This window comes from Montipora capricornis, chromosome 10, assembly GCF_036669925.1.
Source record: "Montipora capricornis isolate CH-2021 chromosome 10, ASM3666992v2, whole genome shotgun sequence".
Classification (NCBI taxonomy): Eukaryota; Metazoa; Cnidaria; class Anthozoa; order Scleractinia; family Acroporidae; genus Montipora; species Montipora capricornis.
Genome location: NC_090892.1, coordinates 52,080,328 through 52,095,327, shown reverse-complemented (window position 1 = coordinate 52,095,327; position 15,000 = coordinate 52,080,328). Strand labels below are relative to the sequence as shown.

Sequence of the window (15,000 nt, the reverse complement as noted above, 5' to 3'; positions counted from 1 at the left end):
AGAATGGCACATTTATTTTCGAATCATCATGAAACGTTAAAGAGAAGTGAGCGGGAGGATGGAAAAGCTCAGCTGGAAAAGGTAGTTGATGGAGGAGTGGCTGAAAGTTTGGAAAACTCGAGGACGAACCGTTGCGTAAATTTAATGTTTTTTACTATCGTGAAAATAGAGCAGTACTTCAGTCCTCGTCTACTTGAATAGTGCGGACCTGCGTGGAAACAACCAGCGATTAAATTTTACAAAAACCACACTCCAGAAGAAGATGACGGCAATGAAGAGATATTATACAAAACACTAACCAAATGAAGATAACACCAGCTTAAAACTTCGCTGCTATGCTCGAGAAAGTTTTTTTTTCGGTAAAAACTTTTTATCTCTTCAACGATCGATCCTCTCTTTGGTTCCAGTCCTTCCCCGACAGGTCACGCAAAAGCGTGACAAACGAAATTTCCGAAGAGCTTTACAAAATCACATCGATTTTACTCGTTTTGTTTAGATCATCGGTGACCCTTTTTTTTTTTAATCATGAATCACTTACCTTACTTACTATCTACCAAATTTGATGAAATGAAAAAGTTCTCACCGTAAGAAGTTATCTTTTTTTAACATTTTCTTTCCTCGTGCCATCGATTTCCGGTAGTGGTTGCAACGGATAGAGCGTACGAAAATGCTCTTCGAGGATGAACTCTACTGTTTACGACATCCCTAGTGGCATGTAATTATCTAAAAATCCCACTCCTAAAAACCTATGCACGGAAACCTTTACTCTAACAGTTTATTTTTATGATTTTCGATGGATGAACAGATGAGGCTACATCTCGCTATTATGACCGATTTCTCGAAATTAAGGCAGTTTCTCCGAAAATGTACTTCCGTCCCGACCCTCCCGTCCGTGGGTTGACCGCGCGTCCTCGCGACCAAAAAGACTGGGAACAAACAAATCTCGAACGTCAATATGGCTGCTTTGATGGGGACCACTTTGATTTCAATCAGTCTTGTAAAGACTACATGATATGTAGACACCAAGCTTGTATCCCTTGAGAAAGTTACCATGTACGCTTATGATGAAAAGTCTTTGGGACTTGGTGGTGCTCTAGTTGTAGTTGACAGCTTCATGCTTAATTGAGCAAATCGCGGAGTATAATTTAAATGTTCTTCGTCGGTTTCGATTCTTCGTTATGGTAAAGTGGATCACGTCGTTTTTTCAAGACTTAAGCAAGTTATTATTCGCAAGAATGGCTTGTTTGTTTGGAGCAAGAACCATCACAGTGAAACAGCATCGAAACGAAGCAAGACTTGCACAACACAGATGGCTACTGCCGTTTCTTAGGCGAACATTTATGGAAGACAACATCGGAAAACGTAACTCTGCTTTGCTTAAAAACAATCCATGCCTTTTTGCTTATCGTAGATTCTCAAACGCCGGTAGCTTGGCGATATTATCTCCGTCTTTGAATTCGCCTCCAGCTTGTTCCGATCACTCAAACTTGCACTGGGGAATGAAAATTCGCCAGAGGTACAAAGAGCCGTGGATGATGTCGGATGAGGAAGTCAGGGGACTGATCACAATGCATGAATGCGAAGATAGTGTACAGCAAGGAATCGTTGGCAAGTATGAGTCGAATCATTTGCCATCTAATAATCCCACAGAGGATCGTAGATTTGTTACTAGACTTCTCCATGACAGGAATGCCTTTTTATTTGGAGTTTTGGACGGCCATGGTGGGGACAGCTGTGCACATAATGTATCTCAGCGTCTGCCAGACTACATAGGCACAGCACTTCTGCCCCAAGAAATTCTTTTGGGCTCAGAGATGACAAGTTACTTTTCCTCCAAACATTTACTTCAGCTGAACAACTCCCACAATTACTATTTTCGTCAGGATCCAGTTTGTTATGAAAATTTAAAAGCCTTCTTTCTGGAGCAGAGTAAAATACAGAGGAGACATGAAAGGATGGCACTAGATCCTCCAACCGTCACTCACCTACTGGAATCACATGCCCACCACGCTGGGTTTATTGAGGCAAAAGAGGACCAAATCTTTCACACAATGAAGGCTATTTCAAAAGCATTTCTCAGATTGGATGATGACTTAAGCCACGAGATTTTGTCCAGAGGAGGAGATGAAGAAACCTATGCACTTAGATTCCAATCAGCTTTGTCTGGGGCATGTGCTCTAGTTGCACTCATAAAGGGAACAGAACTGACAATTGCAAACTGTGGAGACTGCCGTGCTGTGCTGGGTACCCAGAGCGAGGACGGGCTATGGACTGCTCTTCAGTTATCCAATGACCACACAGCAAGTAAGTGGTGTTCTAAGGGGATGTCCACAGTAGAGATGCAAAAATAGATGCACAGGTCAATGCAAGGACATTCACAAGAGTGGCACAAGAAAAATAAGCCATTCAAGCAAAAAAGTTGTAAATGTGTGATTGTCCCCATACATTGCTTTGGTTCCACTGTCAGCTCTATTCATTGAAGAAATTTCATAATGCAGACACAGATGCAAGTTGTGTAAAAGAAAAACAAGCCTGATCGCAAAAATTCAGTTCTGTCTTGTGTTTTTTCACAGGCTATTGCGCTGATGGAAATTGCAGAGTATTACTAAAAAGAAACAATATTACACAAATGATCTCAGATGAATAGAACAAACAAACTAGTCTAGAAGAGATGCCATCACCAAAATGTGGCAATTTTGACAGCATTTGCATGAAAAAAAGAATCTGATAAGTTCCTTATGAACTGATCTCATAGGTCATCCTTTCTTTACAGGCAACCCACGAGAGGTACAGCGTGTATTGAATGAACATCCAGCCCAAGAAGCAACTACATGCCTTAGAAATGATAGACTTCTTGGACGTCTTGCACCCCTAAGAGCATTTGGAGACGTTCGGTTTAAGTGGAGTAAGAACAAGCAGGAGGAGATCATTAAAGAGCGAGGACTGACACCACTCTCTCAAACTAAAGAATTTTTGACCCCACCTTACCTGACTGCAGAACCAGAAGTGACATCATACCAACTGCAGCCTTCCCATAAGTTTTTAATCCTAGCCACTGATGGCTTATGGGATATGATGAGTAACCAGGAAGCTGTGGAGTGTGTGAGGGATAATATAAAACGGCATTACCAAGGTTACAACATCACTTTTAAGGAACAGACACCTGCTGAAGATCCCATGCAGAAATACCCTTATGACCTGGCAAATTCTGCTTCATTTCTCATCAGGGAATCATTGGGTGGTGAAGATCATGTTTCTGTCAGCACAAGTCTGAGCATCCCATCCCCTGACGTGAGAATGTTTCGTGATGACATCACCATAATTGTGGTTCATTTTGATTGGACCAATGTCTCGTTAGACTGACCTAAAACTACTCCAAAGGAGCTCATACCTTATTTCACTTTCTTGTTCTGCAAAATATCAGTGTTGCCCTTCCACAGAAGGTTTTCTGGTTTGTCACCCTCTTTTCCTCCTAGAAACTCAGTCTGGCTTCATACATTACTTAATAAAGTATGGCTTCATTAATTTTCTCCCCTTCCTTTGTAGGTTTCCCATGATCTTTATTAAATAAGGGTGGGTGTGGGAACTCATTCCCAGTCTCTCTTCAGAAGAGAAACCCAGGAAACAAGATTAGTTCCATGTATTTTCTGGACGCACAGTAAGCTGGCAAGTACATCATAATTTCCTGCAGATAATATAAGAATCGTTTGTACAGTACAAAAAGAGGCTCCCTAAATTAAAAAAACAAAAAAAAAAACTGAAAAAAGAGGCTCACCGATAGAACTTAACTGTAACAGTTTATGGATGAATTAAAAATTTGGCATGTATATAACAGAACACACAGACTCAAAAATATGCCAATGCCTTTGTGTGAATAAGAAATAAGGGAAACTATAGAAACGATGAATTTTCAGTAATATAGCAAAGTTGGTATTTAAGATGAGCTGGAAGCCTAAAAGGACCATTATTGGTTTCCAAGTTTGCTTGAATGTTTTAAAAATAGCTCAAATGTGAACTACATTTGTACTGGTTTACCAGTAATTGTGTTTTTACCCAATAAAGTTAGTTCATTTTCTTTGGCTCATAAAACCAAAGATCATTCGATTGGTCTCCAGGAATGGTAATGTTTCCATAAAAAAATTGAAAGATTTTGTCTCAGTGTTTGATTATATTATTCGAATTAGAAGTGGAATTCATTAAATTTCCAAAAAAAAGCCAAACTCATGTTTCTTATGTAACTTTACCAGCTAGGAGTCTCATTGTAAGCGCAATAAAATGTTTCCTTGAAAACCATATAGAACTTCTAAAAAAACCGATAACAAAACTATACGTCTAACGTAAAAAATAACATAATTTTAGGGGTTTTGAAGTACATAGTAGGTTGAGAAGTGATCCAAGATGAATAGGAAAGTACAGAAATTGGACAACCGACAGGCGAAATTGAAAATACCAACGAAACACCACAATCCCGCTTGCGATCATCGAACTATATATAAGAAGTAAACCGTCTAGGGGGGTTTCAAAGTCGACGAGTCCCTTGAAATTGATATCGAGAGTGTAGACGAGACTAGACGACTTAGCCTGGACATAGAAGAAAAACGTTACTATGCAAAAGTTCCACAAACGTTTCCTCACGATTAAACAAATTTACGAAAACAAGTATTCACTTTGGTTATTTAATTAAAACAAGTGATACGTATGGCAATAGCCACATATCTGACATATGAAGGCGAAAACAAACTCCCGGCACTAATCCTAAACCTAATCCTTTTTAAGGCTTAATTTAGGTGTTTTGCTGTTTTTTCTCTCGTTTTGTTAGACCAAAGTTTCAGTTGGGTATATTGGAATTAAGTTCTTAGCATTCTAACATCTCACAATAGCTTAATATTGTATTTTTGTTTTTACACTGCTCTTAAATTCACCTTTTATTTTAATTTTATTTTTTTATCGAAATAGAAGTCTACTTGGTATGAACACATCACGAAGTTCATTGAAAACACACAAATGTAATCTCTACAGGCGAGCTCCAGGGGCGGATCTAGGATAAATAATGACCGGTTTCTAAAACAACTAAAAGTTTCTAGGGGGTCCGGGGCCATGTTCCCGCGGGAAGTTTTTGGATTTTAACTCTCTAAAGTCCCCTGTCCCATGTTTTTTGACTGATTTTCGTAAAACGGTATCACTGAACACTGAAACGTTTGGCTGTTTTAAACCTGTCGTCTTCCTTTTCAACGCTGTCAAGCAATTTGACCCAAAATTCAGCATACTCTTCTTCGTTTTGGGTGCCTCTTTCCACTAAGGATGTCAATTGGTCCAAATTCTTCTTTAACGAAGCCATTGCACGGAGAACACCCTTTCCGGAGTACACAGAGCAGCTGAGGCTCGGCCGACCACATTGCGAGACCGAATAAACCGAATCAACCGAATCATCTTCGTTGCCAGGGAACTTGTAATCGGACGGCCCAAACGGTGGAGAGGAAGGGGATCCCGAGGCCGAGGTACTGTCGAATTGGCTTTTGCCGGTTGCGATCCGATTCCGATTCAAACCGAAGCCTTCTTTGAATTTGGATAAAATGAACTCTACCATCTCATACTCATTCTGTTGCTTATCGTTAGATGCCTTCACATCAGCGAAGGCGTCATTGATGATGGCCATAAACATGTTGAGCAAGTAGAACACGCTGAAGTACATGAAGGTGAAGAAGTACCATGGACCAAGTACACGATTTGTTTCCTCGATATTTCTGTAATCAAAGTCACCCAGGATGATGCTGGTTTGCGTTTCAAACGTCATAAGAAAGGTCTTGAAGTTCTCGTTGCTGACACCGAACACAAGAAACGCAAGGATTGCGTAAGCTATAAACATCAGCATAAAACTCACGAAGAATGACATGAGTGGTTTGGCGCAGTTTTTGATGGTGGATCCTATCAGTGACATGCGCTTGTTAAAGCGGAAGAGCTTTAGGAAGCGTATTGTCACCAGAAAAACGAGGAGTCCCATGATGATGCTTAGAGCCTCATCGGCTGCACCAGCGTACTGAAAGCTGACGAAGTCCTTAGGGTTGTGACGCAGAGCTATGAGGTTTTTGTCGACTTGCCACCAACGCGTAGCGTACAGTATTACCATTGAGAATTCACCGATCACCGTGATTACCTGAAATGGGAATTACAAAGGGATGTGATGAAAATACAAGGAGATCTTCGCATGAGAATATGAGCGTGAGACAGACGTCCTAAAACCATCTGTTGTTAGAACGGCTTTCTTGCCACGTATTGCCTTCTTTACGGCAAACCCACGAGCAATCCTACCCGTTACACGTCGCATGCGCAGACGCTCCTGGCAGGAAATATGAATCTAAAAATAACCAGTTATGGCAAACGATAGATCAGTGGTGATCCAAAGATATCGCAAAGGTCCTTTTATATGCTGCCACTTAAACCTATGTACTTTGATGAGCGCATCCTATTCTTCTTTAGCAAATTGATAGCATCAGAAACCCATCAGGGTTGAAACGTGTAACGCGCGTTCAGAGCTTCCGAATATTCAGTGCTAAGTACCATATTTGGAAACCCCTCGCTCCAGTTAATTTCGCGCGAACACATTGGTGGCATTGCGTCACGGTGTTCTTGCGAACTGATTGGTTAAATGTTTCTCTCTTGTTGTTCCAAATATGGTACTTAGCAAATCGAATATTCAGAAGCTTGTTTCCCAGAACACAAGGGGCCGTTACACGTTTCAACCCTTATGAGTTTCTGATAGCATTTAAAAGGACCCTTTCGATAACTTTGGATCAACCAAAACTAATAGCCGTCAATTAAAAATTTTTACATAGCAGACTATCAACTGATAAATTTCTAAACAAATTGGACTTTTGCAGAGCGAGAATTGCACCTTCTGTCAACGAGAGGCAGAAACATTGGTTGGTACAGTGTTCTGGGAATGTCCAAAAATTCAGTTCTTCTCGATCAATCTGTCCTCGTGGCTGCAATTATGCAACGTTGCCGCCAAAGAAAGAATCTTACAAATCGGTACAGCTCTGGGCTTAAAACTTGATAACTCAGAATGCAAACTACAGATTAATTTTTACTTACATGCTACTACATTTGGCGGTGTAAGCTGAAAGAACGCCCCCAAAAATCTACTCTATTTTTTCTCACTATCTCAAACGCATCAATAGAATAGGAAAAAAAATCAGCTCTAGTAGTCAGAAGAAATGGGAGCCTTTCAAGTTTTTCTTGTCATCAATTTGTTGACTTGGTCCTGGTCCCCTTACAAAAATTGAGGTTTAAGTAGCCAGCACAACAGCACTACCTTGATTTAACTTAATTTAATTAATTTTTTCCTTTGTTTAAAAACGTATAGGTAAATCATTTGCAGAAAGCAAATCGTGACTTTTAAGAAGATTACGATGTTTTTAAATTCATAAGACATGTTTCGATGTTACGAACATCATCGTCAGTTACAAAATTTCGGAAAAACCGTTTGGACTTTATAACAACCAGGCGAAACATGCATAATTAATTATGATTAAGTGACAAAAATTGATAACATATTTGAGTGAGTTGCAAAATGTTGCAAACTTCGAAACTCACTCAAATATGTTCTCAATTTTTGTCACTTAATCATAATTAATTAATTATGCATGTTTCGCCTGGTTGTTATATAGTGCTAACGGTTTTTCCAAATATTTTGTAACTGACGATGATGTTCGTAACATCGAAACATGTCTTCTAAATTAAAAAAATGTCGTAATCTTCTTAAAATTATAGGTAAAATATATTGATGTAAGTCAAAATGTTGTGATGTAAACATAATGCATTGCATTTTGTAAGTTTTAATTTGTTGTAGTGGACATGTAAGTTTAAGTAATAAAAAAGATAAGAAAAAATAACTTTGGATCAACCCCCGATGAAAGACACTCTGACAGGATTGTGGAAACGTTGGCTCTTTGAACTGTTACTTCCTAAGCTACATTTGTAATGTTGCAAATAGTTTATCGGTTTCGCACCTTTATTAATTTACGCGGGATTAGCAAGCGGGCTGTGAGAGATTATGTGCAGGAGAACGCCATTTTGTCTTAAGCGATAATCTTATACCAATCAGCGTGATATTAAAAGCCACCAGTAAGGATTTTACAGCATTCAATTTCGTACAAATCAAAGTAGCATCAGACTATGTCTACTTTGCCCTCTGTAACCTTAAATTTCTCTTGATCAGATTAATGAACAATACCTCCATCCAGTTAAAGAACCCGTGGAAGTAGGCCTTACGCTGCTTGTATATGGCTTTTCCCTCGCGGTACATGAAGTAGAACATGAACAAGACCATTAAGATCTGGCAAGCCAAGATAAAACTACTAAAAGGTCCGACAAAACTGTAAAGCCTCGACGCTGCAAAATGAACGTAAGGGAAGGCGCCACCCGTCGGAAGAAACTCCACGAATAGATACGCAATGCCAAAGAGGTTGACATTGGCGTTATAGACCGTGAACTCAACAAATACAGAACGCGTCCTTCGATCAACCCAGTTGTGAGAATGAAGATCCGCAATGACTGTCATTGCCGTCGGGTAATCATATCCCAAATCTGCAGGGTACCCGCCTCCGCCATACAGGGTCATATACCCCACAAAGGGGAAACCCCGGAGTTCTAGCGCGCTCCGATGCAACCACCTGGTAGGGCAGGAAATGATCGAACCATCAGGGAGGACAGCGGTATCTAACACGTAATAAATTTTTGGTTGGTTACCGGGAAGTTGCTTTTTCCTTTGCTGACGACCGGAAGTGGATGAGTACACGGGTACAATTGCTCTGCGAAAACGAACCCGGTGGGAGTTTCCAAACTGTCGGAGAGTCTCGTGTTTGCTTTTGTTCCTAAAGGCAAACTGCTCTTCTACGCTTCTTCTCCGCCTAGAGTAAGTGGGAAGCGTTTTGTTCAGATACGTCCATCCCATGCCATAATCATCTTTGTCTTCATTGAATACGGAGTATTCGGCAAAGCATTCGTTATAAATGCCTCTGAACGCCTCCGCAGTAACGCAGGAATCTATCAACAAGGGAAAAAAATCACGAAATTAAGTGAAGACATTTGAGACTTAAATGATCGAGACATATGACATACAGAGGTACAACACTCCAGATTTATTCTTGAAGGTGTCACTCTGGGTGTGACGAGTTTTCAGTTGGCACTCGCTCAAGGGTTTTTATCTGCTTGGATAAAACGACTCAGAGAAATCTAATAATCTGAGAGCAAGGAGGTGCCAATCCTAGTTAATGCCCTGTTTACAATATCAGTGGAAACGAAAGAGAAAGCGTCTTCCTTAGAACCCCAGTCAATAAACGAAACCGCTAAACCAAATCTTTTCTGGGTGGGATAAATGTGCACAGGGTTGGTCAAAAATATTTCTGAAGCAAACATTTACACGTCTTTTGTGAACCAGAAATCACACCTTTCTTCACGCGCGCCTGCCGAAACCTGGAGATTCCAACCAGGTAATTGTATCTGTCATCGATAAACCCGGTGTATTTGTCTGTTTTGTTGTTGTACAGGGCTCCTGGATACAAATTTGGAATAAGTGTCTCTCGGCTCCAATGAAAAAACAGGTCCACGTCAGAGGCCTGAGAAGAATAGCAAAGAAACTGATTTAATCATGTACGCCCTTAGAAAAGCAATATCGGACATTTTGAATGTGAGAAAGAACCTGATAAAGGAATACTTAAAACATTATTTTCGAGTTTTTCTTCCGTCGCAAAGAAAAATATTCTAAAATTCAAATTTTCTGATTTAAAAATTAGCTTTCAACATTTGTCGGTCCCTTGTTTCCCCTGTCCGTAATGTCAAACTGCATTAAAAGAGAAAAAAAAGGGTGGTCTGTGGTTTTACAGGGGTGACGAACGGCTGCACGAGAAACAAAAAGTTGAATCCGGGACAACCGGAAACAAATTCAACCGGAAGTTAAAACGGGATTTGAAGCCGGGGCAATCGCATGCAAACCCCATACCCTAACCACTGGACCACGCACGCTGCCTCCTCCTGTATACTCTCAGTGCAATTCAAATGGTTGTCCTCTTATACATTCTATTCGAGAAGAAAATCAATGCCTGTGTTCTAATAAAGGTCCTTTTAGTGCCCTTTGCAACGGTGTATTAAAACAAGGTCAAGCTGTTGAAGTGAAAGCCGTTCCTTTTTCACTTCACCATTCTTTAGTGTAACCTGCCAAGCAAGGTAACGCGGGAAAATGAAAAAATGTCACAAAAAGCATTATAACGTTAAAAGAATATCAAATATCAAAATATCAATGTTAACAAACGTGACGTCTTTTTAAACAGCGTTGTCTGGCGCTAGGGGGACCCCCACACGCATGATCAGTGTTTAGAGAGATAATCTTAAACATACATCGGCCAGGTCAACACCAGTGTCGTCCACTTCAACAAATATGTCGCGAAGATTTTTGCTCAAGAGGTACGCGTTGGGATCTCTGTTACCGTAGGCAACAACTACAAGCACAAACACGAACAAAAAATACGCAGAGATTTCTTTGAGAATTTCTGACATGCGCACTTCCTTCAGCCGCTGTTCTCGAGCAGACTTCAAGAAATCGTCATCAGGGGGGCTGTGGATTGAAAAGAATGACAATGTGTTACCACACTTAATTTTATTTGAGTCTCTGAAGTTAAAATCTAAAGCTTTCATCATCAAAGAGGTTTAAAGTCTCGAAAATGCGATGTGTTGCCACATCAGTCAACGAGGAAACGGAGATGCATGGGGGAAGGGGGGAAGGGAGTTAGTATTTTCCCTCTTCCCCTCTTCCTTGTTCGTCACTTGAACCAGATCATCCGCTAAACTGTCCAATATCGCGACTGGCGCTAGAAATACAGAAACCACCGCCTGCAAACAGGCAAATAAAACAATTTTCTCTTAAGTTTCCATAAAAAATAGAACCACCGGGAGTACTTTGAGTAATCACTACAGATGATCAAATGAACCGATCTGGACCACAAATTTCTACGTAAGGATTCAAAAATGAACCTCAAGAAAATTACATTCATAGCCACCAAGGTTAAGTATAAATTACCCATAGCGCCCAGTGTCTTCTTCATAATCGGCCATTATATCATCGCCTGTCTCGTTACCATCAGCAGTTTCTTTAAGTTCTTTCTTTTCCATTGGATCTTCATTTGAGTCCAGTGGTTTTCTGATAATCAACGCGAATAAAAGAGAAACAAGGACCACCTTAACAGGCTGGATGACCAGTATCGATTCCACAAATGACGTTAGGAATGCAATAAGCCATTTATTTGATATTTCAGGTCCCCAGTTTAAACTGTAAAACACCGTGAAGACAGCGCCGGTAACAGACGCCAGAAAACAAAGAGACCAGGCAAAGTACACAAAGCAATGTGGAAGACCTTTCTTCTTCTTCTTGGCTTTACCATCCTGTTCGATGTTAGGTTTTTCGTCGTCTTGTTTCCGGACAAAACATTTTTTCCTTGACACATTTTGAAGCGACCCTTTGGAGGGGCATCTATTGATGTCTACAAAACTAATTGTGCTCTTATTCGCCTCGTGATCCATATTCTGCTTGGGTTTTTTGGGTCGTACGCTACGGAAGATTTGAACCAAGACTAAGTTTACTGGAAAGATAATGAGACTTGCTTGCATACCAATGAAAAATGTTCTTAGATCGAACTGAAATGACCCAACTGACATCATCATCGACTTCTCCGTTTCTCCAAACCGGTAAAACAAGGCATTTGTCAACATCGTGAGGCACAGGAGGGAGAGGCAACAGGAAATTCTTTGAACTCTCGTGAACGGACTGGTCGGAGGGCGTGTTATAACCGAAAACCACAGATGTCCGTCACCAAGTTCTCTCACAGTCTTGCTGACGAACAAGTGCTGGAAATGAGTCAACTCTTTGTCACTTGCGACCGGAAGTACCCGCTCCACTCTTCCATCATCCTCTTCAACAGCGAGCCAACGCTCACATATAAAATACCAGCGCTTCTCTGTGCTCAGGTCAGCCACAGAAATTCGGCTGAGATACCAAGACGCATTATTTCCTATGAACCAATGAAAAATAGTAAAAGAGAAGACTAGTCTTGGTTTAGGAAATTATCCACCTTTAGTACGTCACGGAAAAATAAAATAAAAAGAACTAAAAAAAAAAAAAAAACGTAGGCTCTTTAATTTCCTTTCCGTGTGGAAATCCTTTTGTCGAGTCTCTCCTAAATGTTTAACTCCAAAACAGGACAACACATTTCAATGATTTTTGGAAATTTTGGTTACAATCAGTACTTAGAACCAGAAATAAATTTCCCGGAAGACAGCGAAAAACCACACTCCAAATGCAACCGCATAGGTCTCTGAGTCCGGGGGGGCCGTTTCCCGGAGAGTCCAGAATCGTTTCGAATTCGGGTGTCGCAATTCCCTATGAAGAAGGGAGAGGCTTTCGGTCACTGATTTTCACAATAATTTTGCTTTTGGTTATCTTGAAAACATAATAAAAGACCAGTATTTTGAAAAATGCGGATGGCATGTTTTCCGGCCCGAAGAATTACCGGGACTTACGAAGAAAGACGAGTAAGGATAAACAACTTCATTTTTACCCTATAAGCGAAAAATAACGCTAACCTTCACTCTTACCTTAAACTGGGTAAAAGTAATGGACCTTACTTTAACGAGAGTAAAACTTGTGGCCCTCGGTGCGTTTCTTTTACCCCCTTTCCTCCGTCAATGCTCCGTTCTACGGGTATTCAAAGCTACAGCTTCACGGATCAGAGGAAAGTCGAAACAGACGTCGATGGAATGAGACGGGGATCGAACTGGCGACCTCCAGCTCAGAAGACCGCGCATTAACCAACTGAGCTACGCTTGTCTCTGTCCTCATTGCTGGAAATAGGTCGCAAAGGCTTAGACCGAAAAGGACGTCTTTAATTAAGTGCATTTCTGGGCAGAGGTGCTCCCCACAGAGTCAACCTCGAACCCCTTCTTTAAATCTTAAGGCCAGAGAAAACCAGGTACGAGAGCGAACCTCCAATATTTGGCCCTATTCTGATCAAAGTTATGTGAAATCTATTATTGTTTCCTTGAAATACCGCATGGTTTTTTCAAAGACGGCACCTTATCGGCTAGTTGGTGTGAAAAGGACGGAGAAAATCCGGTAAACCAATCAAAACTCGACGTAATTACACGTAGCCGACACAAAGCGCGGGCAAATGTGCACGCGCGAGTCACGATTGGTTTTGGTTTCACTTGTGATTGGTTGAAAAAGTGTCGCGAGAACTTTGAACCAATCACTGAGTGAAGTAATCATAAACCAAAGCAATTTGCTAATTATTTTCGACACTCAATTGAAAACCGCTCTTAACCAATCTCAGTTACGAGAGCTAAACTTAAATTAAGTAACGTTTTCACAGTATTAAAGGAGGCTTGATCTTGCAAGAATGAATCCACCAGATATCACAGTAACAGTCTCTCATAAAAACGCGAGGAGGCCAAACGGTAAACAACAACAACAAAAAAAAACCCAATATATTGAGAGAAATAAAAGATTCAAAACGCAAAACAAGATGGCATACCACAGTTATCATGCCAAATCCTGATGTGGGTGATGCTTCCAAGGCTTTGAGGGAGAGTAACCACAAAGTTGTTCTCTTGTCCTCTTTGAAATACTTTCCGGTCGTGATCCACAAGGGCTGTCGGGGAACTTTGCCAGTGGTCACCGGATAGCACTATGTACACATTGCTCGTTGTACCTGCATTCTGCCTTATCCCAGTGTGGATACTTATCAAGTATGGAAACCCACCCCTGTTGCGAATCGCTGTGGCACCAAGCTGCAATGACAAAAACAAAAAAATTATCAAATCGAATGTACAGTTTAACATAATGTTTGAACAATTGAAGATTCCTATTAAGCCGGCAGTTTCGTCGTCTAGAGCGAGTTTCAATTGAGTGTCGTAAAACCAAAACCAAAGTAATTACTTTGGCCAATCAAAAAGGACGGAAACAATCCAGCAAACCAATCAAAACTCGAAGTAATTACACGTAGCCGACACAAAGGGCGGGAAAATGTGCACGCGCGAGCCAGGATTGGTTTTGGTTTCACTTCTGATTGGTTGATTAAATGGCGAGAGAACTTTGAACCAATCACTGAGTGAAGTAATCATAAACCAAAGTAATTATCTAATTACTTTCGACACTCAATTGAAAACCGCTCTATGAAGACAGTACGGTTACCACAATAGCTAGCGGCAACGGACCGCTGGCTCGTTCCGTACTGAAAGTACAATGGACATCAGTAGACCACGACATCGACAACTCTGTGCTCTACTCTTCACTTTCGTCCTTCATGGTCCTTGTGTGACCTCTTTCTCCTGAATGAAATACGGCCTTGCAAGTCTACTGAGATGAAGAAGAAACCGGGTCGTAATGTCAAGTCTCCTCGTCGAAGAAAAATCGAAACGCTTAAGGTCATCCCTTTGCACTGCCCAACCCTACTGCGCATGATTTCCTGCGTCATTGGCGCACGCATTAGCTGCACACATTGATAGAAAGGCGGATTTTCATTGATGCCAAGCCTAAACCGTCAAAGAATGGCTATTTTCTCCTACACGAGTACAGTGACCACCATTTTTATTTCATATTTTTGCTGAGAATGGTGTCTTCATGGAGTACTAAAAAAATCAGCAAAAATCTATCACCAGTTCTTTGGCAATTTCATAAAATTGTATGGAAGGAGCTATAACGGAATCGAACAGCCCACATTCAATTTAAATCTATTTTGGAGTGTTAAGTACTCACAAAGATATTCAAATACATTTTTCAGGTATGTACGTGAATTAACCCCAGAATGATACCAGGTTATGCATCATATCATGGATTCCATTTATGAAATCGAGCTAAATTTGTCCAACATCGCGGGTGGGTGGCAATTGTTAAAGTGGCTTAAATAGCCGTATTCGTCAACGTCCTACCATGAAAACGAGCTCGGTGACCCC

General features: G+C 40.8%; 2 protein-coding genes across 8 annotated transcripts in view; one reads left to right on the top strand and one right to left on the bottom strand.

The window, feature by feature from the left end:
- The first annotated feature begins 927 nt into the window (after positions 1 to 927).
- On the top strand, positions 928 to 3,525 carry LOC138022460 (pyruvate dehydrogenase [acetyl-transferring]-phosphatase 1, mitochondrial-like). The gene is made up of 2 exons (XM_068869598.1): positions 928 to 2,304; positions 2,774 to 3,525. The coding sequence occupies exons 1-2, from the start codon at positions 1,179 to 1,181 to the stop codon at positions 3,361 to 3,363; spliced, it is 1,716 nt and encodes a 571-aa protein (XP_068725699.1). The 5' UTR covers positions 928 to 1,178; the 3' UTR covers positions 3,364 to 3,525.
- A 1,140-nt stretch (positions 3,526 to 4,665) lies between these two features.
- Positions 4,666 to 15,000, bottom strand: part of LOC138022458 (polycystin-1-like protein 2) — a 77,920-nt gene continuing 67,585 nt past the window's right edge. For all 7 annotated transcript variants that reach the window (XM_068869592.1, XM_068869591.1, XM_068869595.1 and 4 more), the window contains 6 exons: positions 13,581 to 13,836; positions 11,075 to 12,062; positions 10,396 to 10,612; positions 9,449 to 9,617; positions 8,234 to 9,045; positions 4,666 to 6,154 (listed from right to left, as the gene is read on the bottom strand). In XM_068869592.1, coding sequence (XP_068725693.1) covers positions 5,180 to 6,154; positions 8,234 to 9,045; positions 9,449 to 9,617; positions 10,396 to 10,612; positions 11,075 to 12,062; positions 13,581 to 13,836 — 3,417 coding nt within the window. In that variant the 3' untranslated portion in view covers positions 4,666 to 5,179. The remainder of the gene's footprint in view (positions 6,155 to 8,233; positions 9,046 to 9,448; positions 9,618 to 10,395; positions 10,613 to 11,074; positions 12,063 to 13,580; positions 13,837 to 15,000) is intronic.